This window comes from Bacillus rossius, chromosome 2, assembly GCF_032445375.1.
Source record: "Bacillus rossius redtenbacheri isolate Brsri chromosome 2, Brsri_v3, whole genome shotgun sequence".
In the NCBI taxonomy this organism is placed as follows: Eukaryota; Metazoa; Arthropoda; class Insecta; order Phasmatodea; family Bacillidae; genus Bacillus; species Bacillus rossius.
Window position 1 is genome coordinate 36,592,148 of NC_086331.1, and position 27,273 is coordinate 36,619,420.

General features: G+C 38.4%; 1 protein-coding gene across 2 annotated transcripts in view; it reads left to right on the forward strand.

The window, feature by feature from the left end:
• The window catches only part of LOC134529244 (L-threonine ammonia-lyase), a 416,545-nt gene that overhangs the window by 9,767 nt on the left and 379,505 nt on the right, over positions 1 to 27,273 (forward strand). The window contains exon 2 of one of the 2 annotated variants that reach the window (XM_063363142.1): positions 10,190 to 10,426. The exons of the other annotated variant lie outside the window; for it this stretch is intronic. Coding sequence (XP_063219212.1) covers positions 10,409 to 10,426 — 18 coding nt within the window. The 5' untranslated portion in view covers positions 10,190 to 10,408. The remainder of the gene's footprint in view (positions 1 to 10,189; positions 10,427 to 27,273) is intronic. 2 annotated transcript variants of the gene reach the window in all.

The following is a 27,273-nucleotide window of genomic DNA, read 5'->3' on the forward strand; positions in this document are numbered from 1 at the left end:
TTACGCGGAGAGTGTTTGCGATTGTAATTTAAACAGTGTTACGATGGACGATGTTCGGGAATTTGTAATGGAGGTAGTACGTCGCTACATAGGTATGGACTTTAATGATATACATTACCACCTTACATCCTCCACCCTCAACATTCTCGCTGAGTTCCCTGAGGAAGAGGAATTTATTACCTAATTATATCAGGCTGTTATTACCTGCATCGAGGCCGCAAAGGAAGCGCAAGAGGCGAACGAAGATGTGGATGAAGGAACGGATAGTGGCTTGGGGGATAGTGATGAAGACGAATTATAAATTTGTGTGTACTACGACACCAAAGGTTGTTACAACCAGTCTGACATTCAGCATCCTGGAAACTTCCATTGCGTCCATTGTAATGTTCAGCTACTTAAATTCTGGCTATTCGACCACCCATACTACTATGTATAATTGGGCCTCGAGTTAATGTTGACTTTGTCACTATGATGTGCAGTGTGTGAATATTATGTACTTTTATTACTTGTTATTTACTTCTTTTAAATCATCGATTGTTCTTACCCCTTGCTGTTTGTAATAAGATTTAAATAAATATGTGTTTAACATTTTACGTTGTTTGCTTTAATTTCAAAACATTTAATTGCCGCTATTATTGAATTGTAACTATAAGTTATTAACCTCCTCAGCTAGAGTGATTGCTTTAATACATAAATTCTAACACTACCTTCGAGATGTCTTCCGCCACTACGAGAAGAAGAGAGAGTCTCTACACGACACCAATATTTTATAAATACTCTATCATATTTAATAAACATACATTATTAATTAATAATAATATGGCTACAGGTTCCAAACTTATCCCGACTTGTCTAGACTGACTACATAACACTTGGCGCCATCCGGCAGTAACTGTAAGAATTAAAGATGGCGACGGTGGCGAGCTCCGGCGGTAACTTTAAGAATTAAAGATGGCGACGGTGGCACACTCTGGTAGCAACACTAGGAACTAATGATGGCGATGGTGGCGTCATCTGGTATCGATTGTATGAACTAAAAATTGGCGACGGTGGCGCCATCTACCAGCCAACTTGAGAACCAAGTTGGCGGCGCCTCTGGCAACTAATTTTTGAATTTGGCGCGCGTTACTAGCGACATCTACCAGCCAACTTGAGAACCAAGATGGCGGCGCCTATGGCAACTAATTTTTTTAATTTGGCGCGCGATACTAGCGACATCTACCAGCCAACTTGAGAACAAAGATGGCGGCATGCGACACCTGCCTGCCGACTCCCTAACTAATATTTTGAATTTGGCGCCATATGGTAGTCTGTGCTGGAATTAAAGATGGCGATGGTATAATAATAATTTGAATTTCATGCATTTGGGAAGGCAAAGACACCCTCCCCCCTTTTATCATAAAACTTGACGTCAGTACGTGGCATATATAGATTATTTATTACACCATATCCCAATTGGTCTCGTGGTCAAGTGGTCAAGGTGTCCGCCTCGTAACCACGACATCCTGGACGTTTTCACGTCCCATGGATTGAATCCCAGCCTCGGCACTGAAATTATTTTAGTTAAAGAAAAAAAAAAAATAATCCCTGCTGTTATCTGGTGGCGACCAACAGAACTATATGACGTCGCAAGATGGCTGCCTCCAGCAGACGGAAACAAGATGGCGGCCTGCAGCAGACGAAACAAGATGGCGGCCACCAGCGGACGAAAACAAGATGGCGGCCACCAGCAGACGAAAACAAGATGGCGGTTGATGTTTACATCGAATTTCAAAGTTCGAAAAAAAAATTCAAATCCAAGATGGCGTCCGTGACACAAAGTGCAACGGTGACGTCACAATTCGAAGTTGGTGGAAATTTCTAGAAATACAAAATAGCGGATGGATTGGCATACAGATTAGCATGGATTAGCATACAGATTAGCATAGATTAGCATACGGATTAGCATAGATTGGCATAGATTAGCGTAGATTGGCATAGATTGGCATAGATTAGCATAGATTGGCAAGGTCAAAGGTCAAGGTCAAAGGTCATGATGATGTCATCCAAGATGGCCGCCGATGACGTCATCCAAGATGGCCGCCGATGACGTCATCCAAGATGGCCGGCTCCTGGCTCCTCCGCCTGTTCTTGAACCCCCTATTTCCAACTACTGTAACGGGACATTGTTTCGTGCGTACATGGCTGATGAACGTAACGGGACACTTTTTCGTGTGTGCATAGTCGAAGGAAGTGTCATAATCCCTAATCCCCAGCCCCCACCCCCTGTCCCAGAACGAACCAAATACATCTACTCACATTTAGTATAAAACATATTATTAACCTGAATAGCCCAAATACTAAGTTCTTCTACACTCTTAGGTCTACCAATAAAGGTGCATTCATGTCTAACGGCAGGATTTAGATTTTCCAAAATAATATCTACAAAACGGTGATCATCTAACTGAACATCAAATACATTTACATGATTTTTTATATCCTGTATAAACTCTAAGGTACTTTCATTATCCTTCTGAAAACGGAAAATCAATTCCTTAATTAAATCATCCTTGACTCTCTTAGGACACAAATGTTCCCACAATTTCTTTTTGACAACCGACCATCCAACAGATTCATTAATGCCTGACGTAATTACGTCCCTAGCTATCCCGCTACATTTAGTTGAAATGCACATCAACAAATCCCGCTCATTTTGCATACAGTAATTCTTTTTCAAACTCTGTACCCCTAAACAAAAAACTATTAATTCCCTTGGATCGCCAGAGTATAAAGATGGTAGCCTATCAAGTTCTTTGAAAAGTAATTTACTTTGCACAGCAGTACTCAAAGAATTTACTTGGCTCATACCAAAAATTTCCACATTTTCCTCAATGGGTTTATTCCTCCCTTCTTTAATGTGGGTACTTAATTTCCTTCGTAAGGTATCTAGGTCATCCTAAAGGTTACCTTCTACTCCCGCTGCTTGCAAATTAGCATAAACCTGTTCTTTCGGAAGTTTATATATCAAAAAACTGCCATTATTAAAAAGGCCAAAAAAGTCAGCAAAATCACAAAAGTCCAAAGTCTCTGCCCAGCAGAGTGGCGCAGGTTGTAACCCTTCTTCCTCCTAACTTGGAAGAGGGGTTCCGGATTTCTCTGGAACGTCGGATAGTAGAAAATTGGATAAGACTTGTTTTAAGTGTAATAAGGTAGGGCATTTTGCTAAGGATTGTTCGACTTCGAGGGTGACTAAATTGGTTTGTGGTTTTTGTGGCAAAAAGGGTCATTCAGAAGAATTTTGTTTTAAAAAGAAAAGGGAGCCGGAAAGGCACAAGGCGTGTTTTAGCTGTGGTAGCATGGACCATTTGATAAGAAAATGTAATCGCAAGAAAAAATTAGTTTGTGGTTTTTGCAATAAAGATGGTCATAGTAGCAGGAAATGTAATTTCCGAAAAGAAATAAAAAAATATCGATTTAACAATAAGCATAGTTTGGCGGTCATGCAGGCAAAACGAGGTTTGTGTGTCAAAGTTAGGTTGTATGATCGAGAGGTAGAAGCTCTATTTGACACGGGGGCTAGTTGTAGTTTCATCCAACAGAAATTTTTAAGTAATTTGGTGCGCGATCATAAATTTTTGAAAGCTAAGGTTGAAGGTAGCCCAGGTATTAATGTGGCTATGGCGGATGGGCAGAAGGTTCAGGTAAATGTCAAAGTATTTTTACATTTTAAATTGGAACATTTATCTTGGATGCGTGAATTTTGGGTAATGCCTGATTTGGTTCATGAAGTAGTTCTGGGAATGGATTTTTTAAGTGATAGTAAAGCTGTAATAGTGTGTAGCGAGAAAGTAATGAGGTTTGGTTTTGATGATAAAATTAAGATAAAATTATGGGGGAGTAAAAAAAGGGAAAAGGTGGTTTGTGGCGGAATGGAAGGCCTGAAGCAAAGGTTGGGCGAGAAGGAAAAATTGCAGATACAGCAATTAAGTGAGGAATATAATGATGTTGTCACTACGAAAATTGGCAAATGTACTCTAATGCCATACAAAATCGTGCTGGTAGATGAAACCCCTATCAAATGCGCACCATATCAATGTGCCCCGCCTAAAATGAAAGCCTTTCGAGAAATTATTAATGATTTACTTAGTAATAAGGTAATAGTCCCTTCTAAATCCAATTTTGTCTCACCAGCCTTTTTAGTAGATAAGAAAAATAAGGGTAAATATCGTTTGGTTCTTGACTATCGCCTTCTTAATGAGAGGGTAAAATTAGATCCATTCCCCATGCCTAAAGTTGAAATTGTTTTACAATATTTGGGGAAAGCCAAGTTTTTCACGGTGCTTGATTTAAACTCAGCGTTTCATCAATGTGAATTAGAAGCAGGTAGTCAGAAATTTACCGGGTTTGTCACTCCCTGGGGGCATTTTAAATGGACTAGAGTGCCTTTTGGGGTGAATTTTGGGGCCCAGTGTTTGTCGCGTATTTTAGGGCATATATTACAAGAATATCAGTATAAATTCATAATAAGTTTCTTGGATGATATTTGTGTATTTTCGAATAGTTTTGAAGAACATATAGAGAATATAAGGAAAGTACTTGAAAAACTAAGAGGAGCGGGTTTCACCGTAAATCCAAAAAAAAAAAAAATTGTTTGGGCCCGTAGTGAAATAAAATTTTTAGGATACATAATCCGGGAAGGTGAATTGCTCATGGACCAAGATAAGATAAATCCCATAGTCAATTTCCCGGCCCCCCGAAATGTTAAGGGAGTGATGCGCTTTTTAGGAATGATGGGTTATTTTTCCCGATTTATACCAAATTACGCTAACTTATGCGCTTCTTTAAATAATTTAAAAAGGAAAGATGTTAAGTTTGTATGGGGGAAAGAGGAAGAACAAGTTTTTAAGAATTTAAAAAAAGCCATAGCCCAACCCCCTATTTTGATACTTCCGGATTTTGAGCAAAAATTCATTGTGCAAGTGGACGCTTCTGGAATAGGCTTGGGGGCAGTTTTGTTGCAAGAGCGTGAGGGAGGTTTAAAACCGGTTATGTATGCTAGCAAGTCTCTAAATAAGCACGAGTTAAAATATAGTGTTTATGATAAGGAAGCATTAGCTTGTATATTTGTGCTGGAGAGATTTGAGAGTTTCCTCGAACACGAGAAATTTGAATTATGGACTGACAATCAGGCTTTGACATGGCTTTTTTCCCACCCGCGACAACTAGGGAAAATAGGGCGGTGGATCATGCACCTAACGCGTTTTCGTTTCGATCTCAAACACATGAAAGGGCAAGATAATGTGGTGGCAGATGCCTTATCGCGCATGTTTGATGAACAGGAGTTTCACGGTAATGAGGAAAGGGAAAATGAAGAGAAGGAAGAATGTAACGTGCTAAGGGAATTCCCTCAAGGATTTATAGATTTGCGCGAAATGCAAAAAGAGGATCCTGAGGTTAGAGATTTAATAGCGTGTTTGGGGCAGGATACTACTAAATATCTAGGAATGAAAGACGGCCTTTTGTGTTGGATGAAAGACGGAGAACAGAAAGTTTTTGTTCCGAAGGGGGTAAGAAAAATGATAATACGGTATTACCATGACTCTAATTTAGGCGCGCATGGCGGAATCGAAAAAACTGTAGATAAAATTTCTAAAGAATTTTTTTGGCCAGGTTTGAAAAAAGAGGTAAAAGATCATGTTTTAAGCTGTGAAGATTGTCAGCGCACTAAGCAATCTAGAAATAGTAAGGTAGGTAAATATTTTGTTGAAGCTTTTAGACCTTGGGAGAGGGTTTATTTGGACATTTTTGGACCCCTACTAGGCCAGTAGCGTTAAACATCCAATTCGGAAATAATTCCTACAAAAGGTTTTCTTGTTTCAATGGCTTCATTTGTGGCCCAATATGACTCTCCTAAGTTTTCCCCCTCGGGGGAGTTGTGGAAAAGTGGTGGGGGGTGAAAATGTACCCCCAAAAGGGGTGTTTTTACGGTTTTTTGCTTTTATCTCCCACACTAAACAAAATATTTGAAAAGTACATTTCATAAGAGTTATAGAGCATTAATCTCTGCGTTGAATGGTACCAAGAAATTTTTTTTTGGATAATTCGTTACCAAACTACAGCAGCTGAAAGTTTGACCAACTTTCAATATCAGTGTAAATGGTTGGTTTTAACTACAGGTTTTAGACGATGTCTTATTCAAAAATGAAAAATTAGCCAATTGGCCCAACTGTCAACATTAATTATAATGGTTGTTTTAACTTCAGGTACAGAATTTGGTCACAAACAGGATAACAATAATATATTATACAAAATTAGTATATTTATATTAACATGAAAAATTGTCACTAAATTAAAACATATATACATAATGGGTGAACATAAGCATTTAATAATAGACGTGCTGAAATAAAATTAAAGTCTTCGACGTTTCTCTGCCGTTGGACCAAAGGACTCAACGTTTTGGTCGATGTCTAACATTTCTGATTCATTGTCAGTCAAAATGTCGAGGTCTCCATACACATCTTCTTCGGCATCTTCCAATAATTCTACCAGTTGGAGCGCGTTTGTGCATGAGGTCCCCTTGCAACTGGCACAAATGATCGAACATTTCAAACCTGCCTTCCTGCAGCCGCAAGAACCTGCACAGCCTTTGCTGCACTTGCAAGAAATATTCATCAGAAGCGACTGTGGAGCTGGTTCCTTGGAGGTAAGAACAGGGGCAAGTCCAAAGTTGGACTGCTGCCATCCCCACTGGAGCGGATCCATCTGGTTCCCTAACCACATTTGAACTTGGAGGTAGGTTCTGAAGCAATGTTGGCGAGCTGCTTCCATGGTTGGTGGTAGGGAAGCCAAATTGAATTTAGATTTTATGAGGGATTTGGCAAACAGGTCAAACCGCACCTTGTCCAGATTGTTCTCTGTTCTACCACCATAGAGGGTGGTCAAAAATCTTTTGCCCAGCTTCTGCAATTGCTTGAGGTTGTGAATCGTGATCAAAGAAGGGTTTGATGTCCTCTAAAAGGTGCACATTCTTGGCCACATGTTTCACTATTTTCTTCTTGCCCAGCTTGTAAAATGAAGAAGTTTTGTCGCAACCACTAATGGCGTGGAGGAAAATGAGGCCCTTTTTCAGGTCGTCGGCGAGTTTACAACTCTGGTGGGTAAATATTTTTTGTGGTGCTGTTCCTCTTCCTGGTTTGAGGTAAAAAATGTTAGCTGATGGTGTGGCTAGAGCAGTGAGGATGACCAACAAATCCATATCCTCACCGACTAGAGCAACCTTCTCATGACTATGGGCAACTTCAATGGCTGTGGTGACGATCATGTGGTCTGCATCCTCACGAGCTTGCTTGACTGATATGCCTTCACTTTCCAGCCTCTCAGTAAGAAAGCTGATGAGTCGCTCCTTGTTCCTGTCATTTGAAAGAAATTGCTCCTGGGGCATTGTCACCACCATTGACTTTGTGAAAATGACCTCAGGAGCAATGTACCTCTTCATTCTGCAGAGCCGCTCTGCAGATTTGATGCTTTTGGTACGCAGGTCTTCGGGGTAGCCATCAAAAACCACAGTGGTAGCTTTTCTGTTGTAGTGGCGTTTCAAGTTATCAACATACTTGTTGATAATACATTGAAAGGCATCGCCATTTTCCATACCACTCGGTGTAATAAAAATCCTTCATCAATGACATGAGGCGCTCCATCGAGGTTAACTTCTCCTACAGGATCAAAAAAGTCATAAAGTACAGACTTAGGTGCCTTCCTCATTCCAACCTCATCGAATAAAGACAGGGGATATGGTGCCAGCTCGTATTGGAAGAATTCCCTTAGCTCTTCATCAGATTTCTTGAGGAGTGCGATACGGTGAAATATTGTCTCAGGATTGACTGGTACATCCTCCCCATGAATGGTAAACTTTGACTTGAAACCTTGAATGTTCATGACACGATTCTTTCTGACAAACTTGATTTGGTCAAAGTTTTGTCCCACCAATGTAAGCATTGACGAATTCCCAATTTCAAAGGCTCTGTGACAGTTTCGTTTCTTACTGCACTCAACCAACGTTCTGATTCATCTTGCTTTCACAGTCACAGCCTCACCCTTCTCTATTGTCACTTCACACACAGCACACGTATCCATCATATTGTATCGCGCGGAAACATGTTTATCATATAACTGTAGGTCACTTTTTTTGCTAGTTTTTCTTGCATTTGCGTGGTTTGATGCCTTACCTGCGCTCTGTGGGCGCCGTTACGCGGCGTCCGAGGCGTAGTTGCTTGAGGCACCGTGTGATGTCTCTGCATGTCGGGCGCCCTTTGGTGCTAGTGTTAAGGTCGAGTTGTGAGCAGGGATTTTTATTTTGGCGGTTGACACCGTGTAGGAATTTTTTGTTTGGCAGTTAGTGCCGTGACTGTTGTTAGATTGTTACCGATCGAATTCATGCCTTCATGTGTTTGCTTCAAGTGTAGTTGAAACCAACCATTTCTGCTATAATTGAAAACTTGTCCAACGTTAACCTGTTGTAGTTTGGTAACGCGTTGGCCGAAAAATTCACTCTGGATCCCATTCAAAGCAAAATTTAATTCTTAAAAAATGTTATGTAAAATAACTGTTTGATAAAAAGGTTAATTCGAAGATATTTAAGTATAACTGATATTAAAACGAAAATTATTCGTAAAATTAAGAAATTGATACGACTTTCACCTTTTGTAGTTTAGCAACGGGTGGTCCAAAAACATTTTTCCTGGTTTTATTCTACACAGAAGTTAATTCTCTACAACTTTTATAAAAGGTACTTTTTCAAAATTTTGTTAAGTTCAGGAGATACAAGTGAAAAACTGCAAAAGTATCCCTTTTGGGGGTACATTTTCACCCCCCACCACTTTTCCACAACTCCCCCGAGGGGGAAAACATAGGAGAGTCATATTGGGCCACAAATGAAGCCATTGGCGCAAAAAAACCTTTTGTAGGAATTATTTCCGAATTGGGTGATTTTTGTGTTTAACGCTACTGGCCTATACCCAGATCGTTGGGAGGGAATAATTGTTTACTCATAGCGGTAGATGGTTTTTCGAAATTTTGTTTATTCATGCCCCTGCGTAATATGAAAAGTGAGAATATTATTAAAGCTCTAGAAACTAAAGTGTGGGGCCTTTTTGGTAGCCCAGAGCAAATAGTGTCGGATAATGCTGCGTATTTTAAGAGTAAATGTTTTGAAGTCATGTGCTTATATTGGGGCATAAAACATATTACTACAAGTTCCTATTACCCCAACCCGAATTTGGTTGAAAGAGTGAATAAGAATGTTAAAGTGGCGCTCACGATTTTCCATCAACGTAACCAGCGAAAGTGGGACAGCGTTATTCATGTACTAAATTTAGCTTTCAACATGACCATGCACAGCGGTACTAAATTCACACCATCAGAAATTTTTTTTGGGAAGGAATGTACCCCATCCCTTACTTAATTGCTGGGGATTGCATCCGGCCCTTTTGGAAACCCGAAGCCCCCGTTTATTAGAAAAAATGTGGGATGAAGCAGCCGAAAATTTGCAAAAGGCTAGAAAGAAAATGAGTAAGTTTTATAATAAGGGGCGAGTCGATAATGCGTTTAAAATTGGTAACGAAGTGCTCTGCAGGCAATTTGTTTTGAGTGACAAAGTTGGGTATAAGAGTTCTAAGCTAGAGAATAAGTATGATGGGCCGTATAAGATTGTAAAGTTTTTAGGGCAGGTTACTGTCTTGTTGGAAGACGTTGAAAGAAATAATAAGGTAAAAAAAGCCCATGTTAGTCATTTGAAAATGTTTGTAAGGCGGAGTCCCTAAAATTAATGTTGATTGCCCTTTATAAGGTTAAAGGGACTACAGTTTCTTTAATTTGGTAATAACGCTTGTATAAATTTTTTTTATTATAAGCTTTTGTGTTTATCATTAAGTTTTCTCTACTGTTTAAATTTTTTTTTTTTGTTCTAGGCGGAGGTTGTGGCCGTCATGGCCACATTTAACCTTGTAATTTAATTTTGCTTTATTGAGGTTACTGGCTTTTAGTTTTATATAGTTTTATTTTACGTATTTTTACGTTTTCATTTTTTATTTGATGTTAATTCATCTCTTTAAATAATGGTTGTGACTGTTAATATTTTATTTTAAGCTAAGCGCTTTATTTTGTAACTATGGATTGGTAGTTACGTGATATCGATTGTGTTTCGCATGAGTTCCACTTGGTGCGCTCCCGGCGGTTTGGCGATGACGTCACCGATGCGGCCGGCCGGGAGTGGGAGGTATCAGCTGGAAGCGAGGACAATTGGCGGTAATCGTGGGGAGAACGCAGCATGTGACGGCGCGGACTGAAGAGCCGGGCGGCAGCGGGCGGTTATGGGCAGGGTCAGCATGGAGACACCACGCAGGACGACAGGGCAAGGGATTGCCTGACGATGCACACTTTGAACAAGGTAAAAAGAGGCGGCCGCATTGAATTTTTCCCTCGTGGTGATAAACTAACTGTTGCGAAGATCGTAATTTGATTTTATGCCCATGCTGAACTTTTCTAGTTTGGACGGAACTTTTGCCCCCTTTTTGTGAGAAGAGGCCCATGTTTTTAATGTCACACATTGTTGATGTGATGACGTGTTTTTGTTAACGGTCGCCCGTTTGCCCGTTTTGTGGGACACGAAAGTTTATTTTTAAAATAATTCGGCGTTTTGGAAAATTGTAGCAACGTTTTGAGACATTGGCATAATCAGCGTATTTTCAATTGGACTTTACTAATTCTAATGACTTTCTGCAGTATTATAGAGTGTATGCGAGGGAGTTTTGCCGCACGCACGGACTGATGTTAGTGCGTTATTTATTCATTTTTATGGAACAGTATGTCGACGAGGCATTACACTCTCTAGTTTATTGAAGAAGGTCAGCGAGCCGGCGGACGTCTAGAATGTTAACATAATGGCAAGCTTGTAGTGACAAATTATTTCAAGGAAGAGAACAATTAATGAGAACTGAGAAATACGTTTAATTCATGTTTTGTATTAGAACATTTTATGTACAATTTTATATAGAATTTTATATAGATTTATATATATTTTTTTATAATTGGTATTAAGGTAGGCCATCTTGCATTTAACCTTTTTTGTGGCCACACCTCACGACCTTCCTTGTGATCATTTAATTATTAATAAGGCCGTTGTTTATATTTATATACATATTTATATGTTGTCGTTATTTATATTTTTATAATATTGAATTTGTAATGATTATTTTTGAGAATGGGTTAAGTGACTGCCATTATTATCGCCTTTTTTTTGTAACCAAACGTGTATTGTTATATATAGTAAATGCTAATTTTTGAAAATTATCTTTTTTTTAATAGTAATTACCCAAAGTCTTGCCTTTATTTGGAATTATGTTTGCTCTGCTTTGTCTGCTTTAGAGTTTTTTGGCCTGACCCCTGGGCTTTGGTATGGGGAATTTTTTATTGTGTAGCCTTTCATACCTTTTCATATTATTTGGAATTTCCCTTCGCGCCCAGAGTGAGTCGGGGACGCAACCCCTCTTCCAAGTTAGGAGGAAGAAGGGTTACAGTGTTTGACTTGCTTTTTATCCCCCCAAAATCTTGTCATGGATTGTGTTCAGCCAGAGGTAGGACTTTAAACGGTCCGACATCATGGCCAATGACATTCAATTAAATACAGTCGAGAATAAATGTTTTGTTTAAATATCCTAGCATAGGCTACCTATACTATCTTGTAACCTATGATTTGAGATTTGCAAAATTCGCGTTATTTTCTACTGTCAGGCTAGACTCCACAAACGTATACGTAACACAATCAATGAAATACGTTTATTAGCTGTTTGCATATTTTATCTTTCCTCCAGGTCGAACATAATTCGGTCAGATGTTTTCTAGGTGTTTATGATTGGCTTTAAGTCCTCCGGGGCATGCCTAATAACTCGTTATACAAATTTAAAGGTATTTGAAGTGAACAGATATTTTAATTCTTGACTGTCGCCAAATAACGTAAATTTAGAATTTCCCAAAAAAATAATGCATATTTCGAGATCCCAGGAATTTAGTGGATCCATTTGTTGACACCATAACATTTAACATCCTCGGTTCTCTTTAAAAATACTTGCTTTTCCACCAGTTGATTTTATTAAAATAAAATATCGTTCTCCACCAATGGGACTCACAGACTCGCTTATTTTTTACTGTTAACTATTGTGTCACAGTCAAAATAAGTGACACAGTCACAGTATGAAGTTTTGTAGTCTAACTTGCGGCGACTTAATTTGTTGACACTTAATAGCACTGAAGCTAGTTTATTTTATTTTAAATAAATTTTAACGATATTCGCCTTTTTATGTAAATATTATTGATAATTATAGACCCGGAAATTTCGCGGATTTATTGAGTCGCAAGCTAGAATGCAAACCTCCACACTGTCGCACTGTGTTCATGATTGGACCGCAGTTATCTGGACACGCCCCTCTACGACCGTGAGCCAATGATGCCCAGCTAGGAGAGAAGTAAGCGAATCAGGTATTGCCAAATAACACGGATAAAAATGTTCTCGCTAAGAAATCAACCAATGGGAAAGTAAACATGGGTAGAGCACACCTATAACTTTGAATTCTATCCTGAGGCCAGAAGAATCCGCGAAATTCCCGGGTTTCTAATGATAATCATAATTTCCCAAATGTACATGATCACTGCATTTGATAAAACACACCTAGCCCATGCCACTTTATTTTGAATCAAGTACAGCACAAGATTACACAATTAATAGGGATGGAAAAAATTCACGAGTTCATTGATCTTAAGGATAGACTCCTAAATCGTATGCATACTTGAGAAAATGTTACCCATTCATTGGCTGATAACTTGCAGATCGTCTTAAATGAATTTAATGTGATTCGAAATTTCTTTGGCTAAAGGTTTCTTCAAGCAAACCACGGCCAATAGTGTGAGCTGCACCAAAGTAAAACATTTGAATTTTAGTTACATATGGTTCCTATCTACAACATTCATACGAAAGTAAATCTTAAGTAGGGTTTCCAAAATCTTTCGTTTTAACCTTACCAACAATTGTACTGCAATCTCAAATGTTCTTCTGTCCATTTTAACCTAATATTTTATTAACTCTAATGACTACAGGTCACATATAAGTTGAATAGTAATTTATTTCCCCATCAAACTATCACAACTGCACGCATTATCTTACTCGCTTCAAGTTGCTACCGAATTGACAATGCTACCAATATTTATATTTACCACCTACATCCAGATTCTAACCATATGCAATTTATAACCGCATTCAGATGCTTTTCAAAATCTAAATGCAGCATACATCTAGATGCCATGCACATCCAGATTCTGTCCATTTTAAGATGCCATGAACATTCAGATGCTTCCAACATCATTTGCTGCATCTATTAATGCATACATATAGATACTACCAAAAACATTACGCTTTATAAACAGTGACGCTACCTGACATATCTACAATGCATTTTTACATGCTACTCAATTCGCTATTATACTCAAATATTAGCAGTACAGAAATTCGAATGTAAATTTATTACATATCGATGTTTCTCACATCCATATGCTTGCTACCCACATTTTTACGCTATCATAGATATGTATGTGTTGTGTGTGTATATTTATTTTCCACGTTCTTTTCTGATGTGTTACTACCCCAATTATTTCAACTATGGAATTATGCCACTGCGATGAAATTCGTAGTAGTTGTAGAACTTCATTCAATTCAACATAGTCCAGACGCTCAGTGTTACATCTTAAATACTTTCTCTAATGTGGTTCAGCTCCAACTTCAAAGATGTAAACCAGCCTTGGGAAGCACTTAGAACCGTTAAGTCATATAGGGTTTTCCAATTTATTTTGTCGTGATGAACCGGCAGCCCAAGAAAAAAAAGTTTTGTGTGTGTTCTATGCTTTTACTTGGTGTCTGAATTGAAGTTTTAAGCGAAGAGGAATTTACAGCTATGAAGAAATATAGACGACACCGTCACCTGCGGCAGACAGTTACGAAACCATCCAGTAATAGCTTTCACCTGGAAACTCGTCTGTTTATTTCTCAGGCAGCACGGCAACTTTATCTTTTCAAACCGGTAGGTCCTGCGACCGGTCACGCCCTCTTTTTGTTTTAATCTATGCTCATTTCCTTTTTTTATTCGATCAGTTTAACATTCACGTTCTTACTGTGACGTAATTCAAATTGACATTCCTGAAACGCATCCATCTTAACAATTTCTCATACCATTGCAAAAAAAAATTAAAGAATATTAACGTCTCTGCCATACACCAGGCGGATAAACGGGAGCCGACTCCGTAATACACACGATGTCTCCGTTCTGAGTAACCAAATCCCTGGAAAATACTGTAAAGTTAAAAAGTAACAAAAACTGTATTGTAAAATTTAAAAAAAAAAACATTCATTAAGGAGATATATAACGTTTTGTGTTTCTTTAAGTTTTCGCTAACTTACCGTACAAATACTCTAATAATTATAGATATCCTGAGGCTAGGAAAAATTAGCTGGGATTTGAAAAGTGTTAGATTTACTTTCAGAAATAATCATTAAACATTTTCAAATATTTAAATGTAAAAATATAAGTTTACATAAACTACAGTCGGTCAAATTCACAAAAATATGTTTTTGTCTAATGATACATTGTTATACCCATTTATGAATACAGTGATGTAGGGTTAGAATATGATGAGTGAATGTTAGAAAAAGTGGTAAAAATTGATTTTATTTTAGGAAGGTAATGAATAACAGCTCGCTAAATTATAAAACAAGAATTTTCATTTTACAGTAAACGTATACAATTTTTAAAAATTTCAAATATTTGAACTGGTATTGGCACATTTTATAACAAACTCTGAATGGTTATGGCAATATTCCGTGAAAGAAAATCTAACACACTGTCACGACCTTGACTTACTTCCACGGTCAAGGCCGACAAAAATTCCTCGCACGCACGCTATCAAGAGGGTCAATCACATAGCTGTCCAAAACAAGCTGTCTACACTCGCTTCGCCGAAGCCTTAGTTTAACCACCCCCCCCCCCCCCCTCCTATCTAGAGCTAGCAATGTGAGATTACAGAAATTTATCAGCACCTTATTATCATCAAAATTTTATAGAAAAACATCTAATCCTAATGGATAGTGATGATAAAAGGAAAACAAACCAGCTAAACTTCAAACTAACTTTCTGCAGTTTATTACATTCAATTGCAATCGTGAAACCGACCATGACTGTTGTGAGATACTGTAACATGCCTTGCACATGTTAAACCTTTTCTATAGTCCGTATGCTCCATAACAATCATTCAAAAATATATTTTTTATAACTACTAATATTCATACAAATATTGTGACTAAAATACATGCCTCATAATAGCACAATAAAGATAAGCAAATCTCATGTTAATACAAACATGTGACATAATAAACTCCTTATTTCATTACCAGGCTAAATAAAAAAGTAATAATCCAACACACTATCTAAAAACTACAATTTTAATACAGCTCTACTACATTAAAGTTCATAAGAATTTTTCTGTTCATTATGCATTTAAAGTTCAATTATAAGCACGCTTACCCAACTGTCTTTTTCACGTACATTCCTGGATTTTATATACGGATAATTCGTAACAGTTTCGTTAATTCGTAGACTTAAAATTTACCGTTTGTGCACACAGTATTTTTATAAACTCCGAATCACACTACCTGGTCAGTTAACGGTTTCCACTTTGTGTCAGTTTGAAAAGGTGGAAAACATAATTTACTATAATAGCTCAAAAATTTTTCCGTTTGCAAGACAACTTATTCATAACTTTTCGTTAGCAATATAAACGTCCGTAGCAAAATTCGTGAACCAAACTACACATGTTGAAACTTGTAGCTATCCCATTCAAAACAACAGCATGCTTAATCACACTAGAATCCATCCTTCCGAATTTGCGTATTTTCCGTTCCCAACTACTTAAATCAATTTATGAGTGGTCAAGCTTACTTTACTCCACGACGCAGGCGTCCAGAGGCGTCCTTCGTAACTCGTGGTGTGAGTTCCTCGCCGTCGTCGTCCGCCGCAGGCAGCTCGGACCTCCGCTCTCGCAACCGGCGAAATTACAAGTCCTCAGGCCGCCGGTAGTTCGCACCGGAGCACGCACTGCCGCTGTTCCTTTGTTTCTTGCACGTCTGCGAGCGCGGGAAGCCTAAGATGTCCATCATGTTCTGTCCTTGCACGAACACGCCCGAATATTCACCTTCGGCCAACCTCGGGTTTATTTATATATATTTATATTTCTCTGTTTATTTTAATGTAGCTATACTAACCTAACGAATCGTCCATAGTGTTTTAAAGTGTTTTAATGTAGCTAACCTAACCAACCACTTTTAATATTTGAATTCATTTTTCCTGCGCAGAAATAAAACAAATCCCGAAGTTGGCCGAAGGTGAATATTCGGGCGTGTTCGCGCAGGGACAGAACTTGATGGACAACTTAGGTTTCCGCTGCGAGCGCACTCGGCTCGGTCCGAAAACAACTTAAGCGGGAATATTTATCACGCGTGCAGGGCAAGCGCAGATTAGAACAAGAAAATTAACTAAAAATTATTTAAAATTAAAAAAAATTAATAATTTAAACATACTGTAAAACTAACAGAACTAAAAATTAACATTACTTAAATTATTTAATAGTAACTAGAAACAGCTAATAAAACGTACTAAAATTCTGATTGTTAACTTAGGGAAAAAGTTACCAGGCAACGGGTAACAAACAACTCTTTCAAATGGCTAATCCGAATTTGATTAGCCTAAATAAAAATGTAATACATTTTACTATATATATATATATATATATAGTATGTTTACGGTAGACAGTTAAGTAGCATATAATAGGGGCACCGGGGACTGGCATCTGGTTGTGGTGCTTGGTGCCGGGTCAATGACCGACCTCTGTGACGTCACGGCGGCTATCTTGGTCTCAAAAATTCCTGAAAATTCCTCAAAAATGACTCAAAAACTACAGTTTTGAGGAAAAATTTCTCGTTTTCGAGGAAAAAATACCCGTTGCGAGGGAAAAATTCCGGTTTTAGTCCATAAAAATACCAGAGGCTAAAAATTTCCTAAAAACGTCTTAAGCATCCATGTCTAAAGCCTCCGATAAGCCATTTTTTAGGAATAAGGATTCCATGACCGCCTTCTTGTATTAATGAACGTAACGGGACACAGCGTAACGGGACAAGTAGTACCATGACTTTGACCTTGACCCCGCCGGCCATATTGGATCCGCCATCTTGGGTTCGCCATTTTGGATAACGTCATTTTGTTTTCTCGAACATTCTGGCATTTTGTTTTCCGCCATTTTGAATAACGGCGTCATCGTTGCAATTTCCATTACGCCTGCCATCTTTAACTTTTTTATTTACTATCCGACTTTTACGTAATTTTTTTTAAAATTTATAAAAAATACAATTAGTAAAATTGTAATAAAAATAGTTAAAAAACATACATTTACAACACGGAGCTCGGAGTCCTTGATTCGAACCTGGTGAGGGAAAAAAAATAAACTTAGCGACCGATCCTTCCCTCACAGTGACTGTAGGCAGACTGACTCCCACCACTTTTTTTTAAGTATATATATCGCCAGTTAGCATGACGTCATGTCCGCCATCTTGAAAATCCATAATTTTTATGTTAGAAAATCGGGAAAAAATTAAAAAATCATTAAAAAAATTAATCAACCGAATTAAATAATAAAAATCTTTAAAACCACCGTTGCGCTATTTTCGTGACGGCCGCCATATTGAAAATCCATAATTTTAATGATAAAGAATCGAGAAAAATTCCAAAATTCATTAATAAAATTTACTTATTAGAATACCGAATGATCAGTTCGATTACTGTCCTTGGTTAAAAACTGCTAAGAGCAAAAAAAAAAACAACAGATCCTTCCTCCACAGAAGCTACCTACAGACTGATCTACCGCCACCAATACCAAGGTATACAGGTATATACCATTAGCTGGCATGACGACATGTTCTCCATCTTGTCTTTATCTGCTGGAGACCACCATCTTGTTTTAGAATGATAAAGTGTGCTGATATCATGTTAGTATAATATTCTGGTCACCATACCTTTAACCTCAACTGTTGGCATTGAACTTTGACCTTGACCTTGAAATTTTACCTTGACCTTGAAATTTACTTTTACTTTGACGACAATCATGAATCCGGCATTTTGCGTTCAGTAAATGCTACCAGGAGCTACCACATGCTAGAGGTCATTGCCACCATCTTGTTTTCGTCTGCTGGAGGACACCATCTTGTGCTCGTACTCGTCTTATAGAGTACATTACCATCATACTGGTCTAAGTTTTACCCGCTAGAAAGCAGTAATCATTTATCATTACTGAGGTGCCTGCCAGCTTAAAATTTGGGCGCCATCTTGGAACCGTGTAATTATTTAGCTAGAAATTCGGGAAAAAATCCAAAATTCATCAAAAAATTCACTCATTAAAATAATGATTAATTGGATCGTCTGAGGTCCTTGGTAGGATCCTAGATGATTCATAAAAATTAAATAGAACAACAATTTAACATAATAGTGACGGTTCGAGAAATAAAACACCACAAGTTCTTACACAAACTTAATATTTATTACATAATATATATATTACTACACGAACACCTGCGAAAGCCAGCAATATTATAAACATTTAGGTCCGCATAGGCATGAAATGACTAATTCTTAGCTCCAATCGGTTTATACTAGACAGAGACCAACCAGATCCTTTACAGACATAGTCCTCCTCTTCTTGACAGAGTTTCTGGATACCGTGTTTAACAGTTTGCTTCACATTGTTAGAACTGTAAATTACTGCAGCCGATGGCTTCACTTTGTCATCGAACGGATACGGATTTCCATATATACAGTACAACCACAAGTTATATTTTAATGGGCCGTTTGTTGCTACGTCATTAGTAAGCTGATTGATTATGTTCTGTCTGATATCATCAAGAAAATTACTAATATATTTCGGCTCACTAAACGTATTTAGAAAATAGGAGTCTTTCAATGTTCCAATAAATGCAGACTGCGCCAAGTAGAAGCCATTATCGTTAACTTATAATGCACCGAACACAGTGTTAGGTTTATTTTCATGTTCAGACGTCATAGCAATCGGTTGCTGCACACCAGATTTCTTGCTTGTACGGTTGCAAGTCTCTAATCTAAAGCGAGGAGTCGAAATTTTTGCAGGCATTTCAGCAGTAGGCGCACAGACTTCACCTTTACATTTGTTCGCATTATGTCGCAAACTGTCAATTCGAGTAAACCATTTATGACACTCATCACATCGAAACTTCATGTGAGAAGGATTCTTCTTACATTTGCTCCGCTCATGTCTTCGCGCATCATGGGAAAATTCGAACGAAGTATCACAGTAGCTGCAAGGATACCGTTCTGATGAAGACGAGCCTTTCAGACCTGAGCCAGAAACGGACGTTGCAACAGTTGTACCATTTCCAGGTATACTCTTATGAACATCAATGCATCGTTGTTGTATAGAAACCTTTACTTTCTGCCGCATAGCAAGACCTTTACATGTCTTCATGTGCGTTTTCATAGTATCTTTTCTGGCAATCTGCTAATGACATATCTCACAAATAAACATTTTACGATATAAGTTCTTGGTACATTCGCTCTTCTCGTGTCGTCGAGCATTGCTGTTGTTTGAGAAAATCTTGTCGCAGTAACAACACCGATGTTCCTTAGTTGTTGTCGAATCAGCAACCATTGAAGTCTCCATCGAGCTCGAAACGGCGTTCGTCGAGGTTTCCTGTACAGCTAGCACTACCGGCATTAAAGTCTCTTCTGCTGGTGGTATCGTGACTGTTGAAGTCTCCTCCAGTGTTGACGTCGTCGTTGCCAGCGGGATCTGCTTCACCATCGTCGTCGCTGACGTCATGGTTCCCGTAGTCGATGATACAACCTCCATAGAGATCGTCGTTAAAGTCGGTAACGATGTCATCGACTTCGCAAGAACAGGTAATTGACACGACTTATGCAACAAATGAAACAAACTAAGTGATCCTTACACCGTCGACAAAGTAACAAACTGAGCGACCTGCTGTCTAGGACTCGCTTATATACATGCACCGGATGGAATAATACGCTAGTCAAATCAAGAACAATTTGCTATACTACTAGAGTCAAAACAACATTAAAAATAGAAGCACCATCAACAAAAAGGAAGCACATTTGGGAAGCAACATCAACAAAAAGGCAACACATTTAAAAGTACAATTAATAAGCTAGCCCATTTTGAATGCACTGCCAATAAAAAGGAAGCACATTCTGCAAAACGAAAGCACATTTAACGAAAAGGAGGCAGCATTATGTTATAAGATTACATGACTACTTGTTTACGTAGCTCCAAGTCTACGAGGCTACTTGGCTATGTAGCTACAATTCTACGAGGCTCCAAGATATCATGACTACGCGACTCTGACCCATGAGGTTACGAGACTACATACCCACGAATCTTCAATTTTACGAGACTGCAAGGCTACAGAGCTACGAAGCTTCTAGAACACAAGTTTACGTGACTGCGAGGCTACAGGACTATAAGTTTTCAGGAGTACCTACTTGACTACGAAGCTACACGTCTACAAGGCTCCTATTGCCGCATCTGTCTTCGACGGAATTTTCTCTTTTGCTCCAACTGCTTTAACAGCATTATGTTATAAGATGAAAAGGCTACTTGCTTACGTAGCTCAAGTCTACGAGGCTCCAAGGCATCATGACTACGTGACTACAAACCATGAGGTTACGAGACTATGCGATTGCGAGTCTTCAAGGTTATGTGATCGCGAGGCTATAGGACTACGAAGCTTCTAGCACACAAGGTTACGTGATTACGAGGCTACAGGACTACAATGCTTCCCGAACACAAGGTTACATTATTTCAAGGCTACTTGGTTACGTAGGTACAAGTCTACGAGGCTCGAAGCCTTCATGTCTACGAAGCTTCCGGAACACAAGGTTATGAGACTGCGAGGCTACAGGTCAACGAAGCCTCCAGGACACGAGGCTACGTGGCTACGAGACCACATTACTCTAACTGACTACAATAGCACCATTCAGTGGTGAGAATTAATTCATCTCATGCAAAATAACCTGTTTTAAGTAGTGTCGATTATTGTCAACAGATGACATCACATGTTGCTTACAGGTAAATATTATTTAGTTCTTTTATGTGGGATGCGGGATGCTCACTAACGATCGCAAAAGTAGGATGGCATCGCTAGACACCAAGGAGAAGGAAGCCAGTCTTTCATGTTATTGCTTCGCAGATGTCTCATGATATATTATTTGACTGAGTAATGGTTGTTTATTTTTTATTTCCACCTGGTAAAAAAAATGCAAGTGCTGATTTAGTAGCAGAAATTCTCGAATTAAATGTACATTCAAATAAAATGTCATGACTCATTAGGTAAAAAAAATCCTTCATGCAGAGAGTGGTTACTCAGATTAGACAGAAGCACTTGAAGAAACCACATGAATAATCAGGAGCACACGGAGAAAACCATCATAATATTAACAAGAATAATCGGGAGCACACGGAGAAAACCAGCACACTTTTCTTTGATATCATAAAATAAAATAAAAAATATTTAATAAATAAAAATAAATTAATAAAATAATTTTAGTAAAATAATACAAAAAAAATTCATAAAATTCTGGCTTGATGTATATGTCCTGGAGGCTTCGTAGACCTGTAGCCTCGCAGTCTCATAACATTGTGTTCCGGAAGCTTCGTAGACATGAAGGCTTCGAGCCTCGTAGACTTGTAGCTACATAACCAAGTAGCCTTCAAATAATGTAACCTTGTGTTCAGCAAGTATTGTAGTCCTGTAGCCTCGTAATCACGTAACCTTGTGTTCTAGAAGCTTCGTATTCCTATAGCCTCGCGATCACGTAACCTTGAAGACTCGCAATCGCATAGTCTCGTAACCTCATGGTTCGTAGTCACGTAGACATGATGCCTTGGAGCCTCGTAGACTTGAGCTACGTAAGCAAGTAGCCTTTTCATCTTATAAAATAATGCTGTTAAAGCAGTTGGAGCAAAAGAGAAAATTCCGTCGAAGACAGATGCGGCAATAGGAGCCTTGTAGATGTGTAGCTTCGTAGTCAAGTAGGTACTCATGAAGACTTGTAGTCCTGTAGCCTCGCAGTCACGTAAACTTGTGTTCTAGAAGCTTCGTAGCTCTGTAGTCTTGCAGTCTCGTAAAATTGAAGATTCGTAGTCACGTAGTCTCGTAACCACATGGGTCGTAGTCGCGTAGTCATGATGTATTGGAGCCTCGTAGAATTGTAGCTACATAGCCAAGTAGCCTCGTAGACTTGTAGCTACGTAAACAAGTAGTCATGTAATCTTATAACATAATGCTGCCTCCTTTTCGTTAAATGTGCTTTTATTATGTAGAATGTGCTTCCTTTTTATTGGCAGTGCATTCAAAATGTGCTGGCCTTTTAATTGTGCTTCCAAATGCGTTTCCTTTTTGTTGATATTGCTTCCCAAATGTGGTTCCTTTTTGTTGATGGTGCTTCTATTTTTAATGTTGTTTTGATTGTAGTAGTATAGTAAATTGTTCTTGATTTGACTAGCGTATTATTCCATCCGGTGCATGTATATAAGCGAGTCCTAGACAGCATGTCGCTCAGTTTGTTACTGTCGTCGACAGTGTAAGGATCACTTAGTTTGTTTCATTTGGTGCATAAGTCTTGTCAATTACCTGTTCTTGCGAACTCGATGATTTCGTTACCGACTTTAACGACGATCTCTATGGAGGTTGTACCATCGACTACGGGAACCATGACGTCAGCGACGACGATGGTGGAGCAGATCCCGTTGGCAACGACGACGTCAACACTGGAGGAGACTTCAACAGTCACGATACCACCAGCAGAAGACACTTTAATGTCAGTAGTGCTGGCTGTACAGGAAACCTCGACGAAAGCCGTTTCGAGCTCGATGGAGATTTCAATGTTTGCTGATTCAACAACAACTAACGAACATCGGTGCTGTTACTGCGACAAGATTTTCTCAAACAACAGCAATGCTCGACGATACGAGATGAGCGAATGTACCAAGAACTTATATCGTAAAATGTGTGTTTGTGAGAAATGTCATAAGCAGTTTGCCAGAAAATATAATATGAAAACGCACATGAAGACGTGTAAAGTTCCTGCTGTGTGGCAGAAAGTAAAGGTTTCTATACAACAACGATACATTGATGTTCATAAGAGTATGTTTGGAAATGGTACAACTGTTGCAACGTCCGTTTCTGGCTCAGGTCTGAAAGGTTCGTCTTCATCAGTACGGTATCCTTACAACTACTGTGATACGTCATTCGCATTTTCCCATGATGCGCGATGACATGAGTGGAGCAAATGTAAGAAGAATCCTTCTCGCATGAAGTTTCAATGTGATGAGTGTCATAAATGGTTTACTCGAATTGACAGTTTGCGACATAATGCGAACAAATGTAAAGGTGAAGTCTGTGCGCCTACTGCAGAACTGCCTGCAGAAATTTCGACTCTTAGCTTTAGATTGGAGACTCGTAAGCGTACCAGCAAGAAAACCGGTGTGCAGCAACCGATTGCTATGACATCTGGACATGAAAATAAACCTAAGACTGTGGTCGGTGCATTACAAGTTAACGATAATGGCTTCTACTTGGCGCAGTCTGCATTTATTGGAACATTGAAAGACTACTATTATCTAAATACGTTTAGTGAGCCGAAAGACTTTTGTAATTTTCTTGATGATATCAGACAGAACATAATTAATCAGCTTACTAATGACGTAGCAACAAACGGCCCATTAAAATATAACTTGTGGTTGTACTGTATATATGGAAATCCATATCCGTTCGATGACAAAGTGAAGCCATCGGCTGCAGTAATTTACAGTTCTAACAATGTGGAGCAAACTGTTAAACACGGTATCCAGAAACTCTGTCAAGAAGAGGAGGACTATGTCTGTAAAGGATCTGGTTGGTCTCTGTCTAGTATAAACCGATTGGAGCTAAGAATTAGTCATTTCACGCCTATGCGGACCTAAATGTTTATAATATTGCTGGCTTTCGCAGGTGTTCGTGTAGTAATATATATATTATGTAATAAATATTACATTTGTGTAAGAACATGTGGTGTTTTATTTCTCTAACCTGTCACTATTATGTTAAATTGTTTTTCTATTTAATTTTTTTGCATCATCCAGGATCCTACCAAGGACCTTACACGATCTTATTAATCATTACTTTAATGAGTGAATTTTATGATGAATTTTGGATTTTTTCCCGAATTTCTAGCTAAATAATTACATGGTTCCAAGATGGCGCCCAAATTTCAAGCTGGCAGGCACCTCAGTAATGATAAATGATTACTGCTTTCTAGCGGGTAAAACTTAGACAAGTATGATGGTAATGTACTCTATAAGACGAGTACAAGCACAAGATGGTGTCCTCCAGCAGACGAAAATAAGATGTTGACAATTACCTCTAGCATGTGGTATCTCCTGGTAGCATTTACTGAACGAAAAATGCCGGATCCATGATTGTCATCAAGGTAAAAGTAAATTTCAAGGTCAAGGTCAAATTTCAAGGTCTAGGTCAAAGTTCAATGCCAACAGTTGAGGTTAAAGGTATGGTGACCAGAAAATTATACTAACATGGTATCAGCACACTCTAGCAGACGAAAACAAGATGGTGGTCTCCAGCGGATGAAGACAATATGGCGGACATGTCATCATACCAGCTGACGGTATATACCTGTATACCTTGGTATTGGTGGCGGTAGATCAGTCTGTAGGTAGCTTCTGTTGAGGAAGGATCTGTTGTTTTTTTTGCTCTTAGCAGTTTTTAACCAAGACAGGAATCGAACTAATCAATCGGTATTCTAATAAGTAATTTTTTTGATGAATTTTAAAAATTTTCTCGAATCTCTAGCATTAAAATTACGGATTTTTAAGATGGCGGCCGTCACGAAAAAAGCGCAACGGTGGTTTTAAAGATTTTTATTATTTAATTTGGTTGATTAATTTTTTTTAATATTTTTTTAATTTTTTGCCGATTTTCTAACATAAAACTTATGAATTTTTAAGATGGCGGACATTACGTCATGCTAACTGTCGATATATATACTTTGAAAAAAGTGTTGGGAGTCAGTCTACCTGCAGCCACTGTGAGGGAAGGATCGGTCGCTATTTTTATTTTTTTGCCCTCACCAGGTTCGAACCAAGGACTCCGAGCTCCGTGTTGTAAATGTATGTTTTTTAACTATTTTTATTACAAATTTATTAATTGAATTTTGTATAAATTTTAATTGTTTTTATTAAAATTGTATAGTAAATAAAAAAAGTTAATGATGGCGGGCGTAACGGAAATTGCAACGATGACGCCGTAATTCCTAATGGTGGAAAACAAAATGCCGAAATGTTCGAGAAAACAAAATGACGTCATCCAAAATGGCGGTCCCAAGATGGCAGTTCCAATATGGCCGCCGGGAGCAAGGTCAAAGTCAATGTACTACTTGTCCCGTTACGCTGTGTCCCGTTACGTTCATTATTACAAGATGGCGGTCATGGAATCCTTATTCCTAAAAAATGGCTTATCGGAGGCTTTAGAAATGCATGCTTAAGCCGTTTTTAGGACATTTTTAGCCTCTGGTATTTTTATGGACTAAAACGGGAATTTTTCCCTCGCAACTGGAATTTTTCCCTCGAAAACAAGAAATTTTTCCTCAAAACGGGAATTTGTGAGTCATTTTGAGTCATTTTTGAGGAATTTTCAGGAATTTTTGAGTTTAAGATGGCCGCCGTGACGTCACAGAGGTCGGTCATTGACCCGGCACCAAGCACCGCAAACCAGATGCCAGTCCCCGGAGCCCCTATTATATACTACTCAGTTAAAAGTTGGAAAAAATTGAAATGTGGTTCTTGAACAGTACAAATGGTTACCAGATTTTAGCCATTTAATAACTATGACAGACTGTTTAAATATCGAGTCTGGCACACAGTTCAAGGTGTGGAGCATGGTACGACTGGCCACTATCTTGGATTTGTTGAACTTCAATACATGGAATTTCTTCATTTTACTAAAAACGATTCAAAATTGATCAAAATAAAAAAATAAACGGAAAATGTCTCATTTTCAGGGAAATTTCCCTACCAAAAATCAAAAAATTCATAACTTCCTCAATAGCTAGCATTTTCCTACAGTGTATGGAGTTTTCCGCACAAAGTTTAAATTTCCTCTAAAATCTTTATCTTAGATAATGATATTGACATTGACTCCAGTCACAATTTTGGATTACGCAAAAAATTTAAATATACACAAAATAAGTTTATTAAATTTATTTAAAAAAACACTGTTAGGTCGAAGAATTCGGAAGTACTTGGTTCGTTTCCCGACAGATTCACTGACAAAATATACCATAGAATAAACTTTCTTTACAATATCGAATAGCTGACTGACTACTCCACTCCTACAAACATGTGAAGTCATGGCAGGCATTTGAAATTAACCATATGGATTTCTTTTGTGTCTGCTAGAGTATACTATAGTCAATCGTCAACTTCCTTATTTTATTAACTGCTAAAATTAAACACAATTCTAAAAAAAATTGGCGATACATGAAAATTATAAAATTGTTAAAAAACTCAACCAGATCTCAAAGTTAATGTTAATGATACTAATAACCCATTAGTTGTTGCTAACAGTTTTGCAGAATATTTCTCTAGTGTTTATGTATTTTCACCAAACAACAATAATCCCTCTTAGAGTATGTACTGGCCAGTCCTGGGACTGGTGCCGGTGCATGGACGGTGAATGGGATCAATGACTGACTACCATCTGATGTCAAGGCAGCCATATTGAATGACATTTATCTTGGCCTTCAACTTGACCTAGTCCTCCATCTTGTAAAATGCTATCTTGAAACCCGCCATCTTGAATTCCGCCATCTTTAATTCCACCATATTGAATACCGCCATCTTTGGAGTCGAGTGCTTTACTAATGATCGTTGCAATTTTTGTTATGGTAGAACCTTCTGTGTATTTTTTATTCTGACATAAAGTCCGTTATCTAGAATTTTTATGTCACGTCCACTATCTTGAATTTGGTCCTCACAGCCGGCATCTTGGTTTTGGTTCTGCTGGAAGTCACCATCTTGAAATGCGTAAATTGTTATGATGTTTGT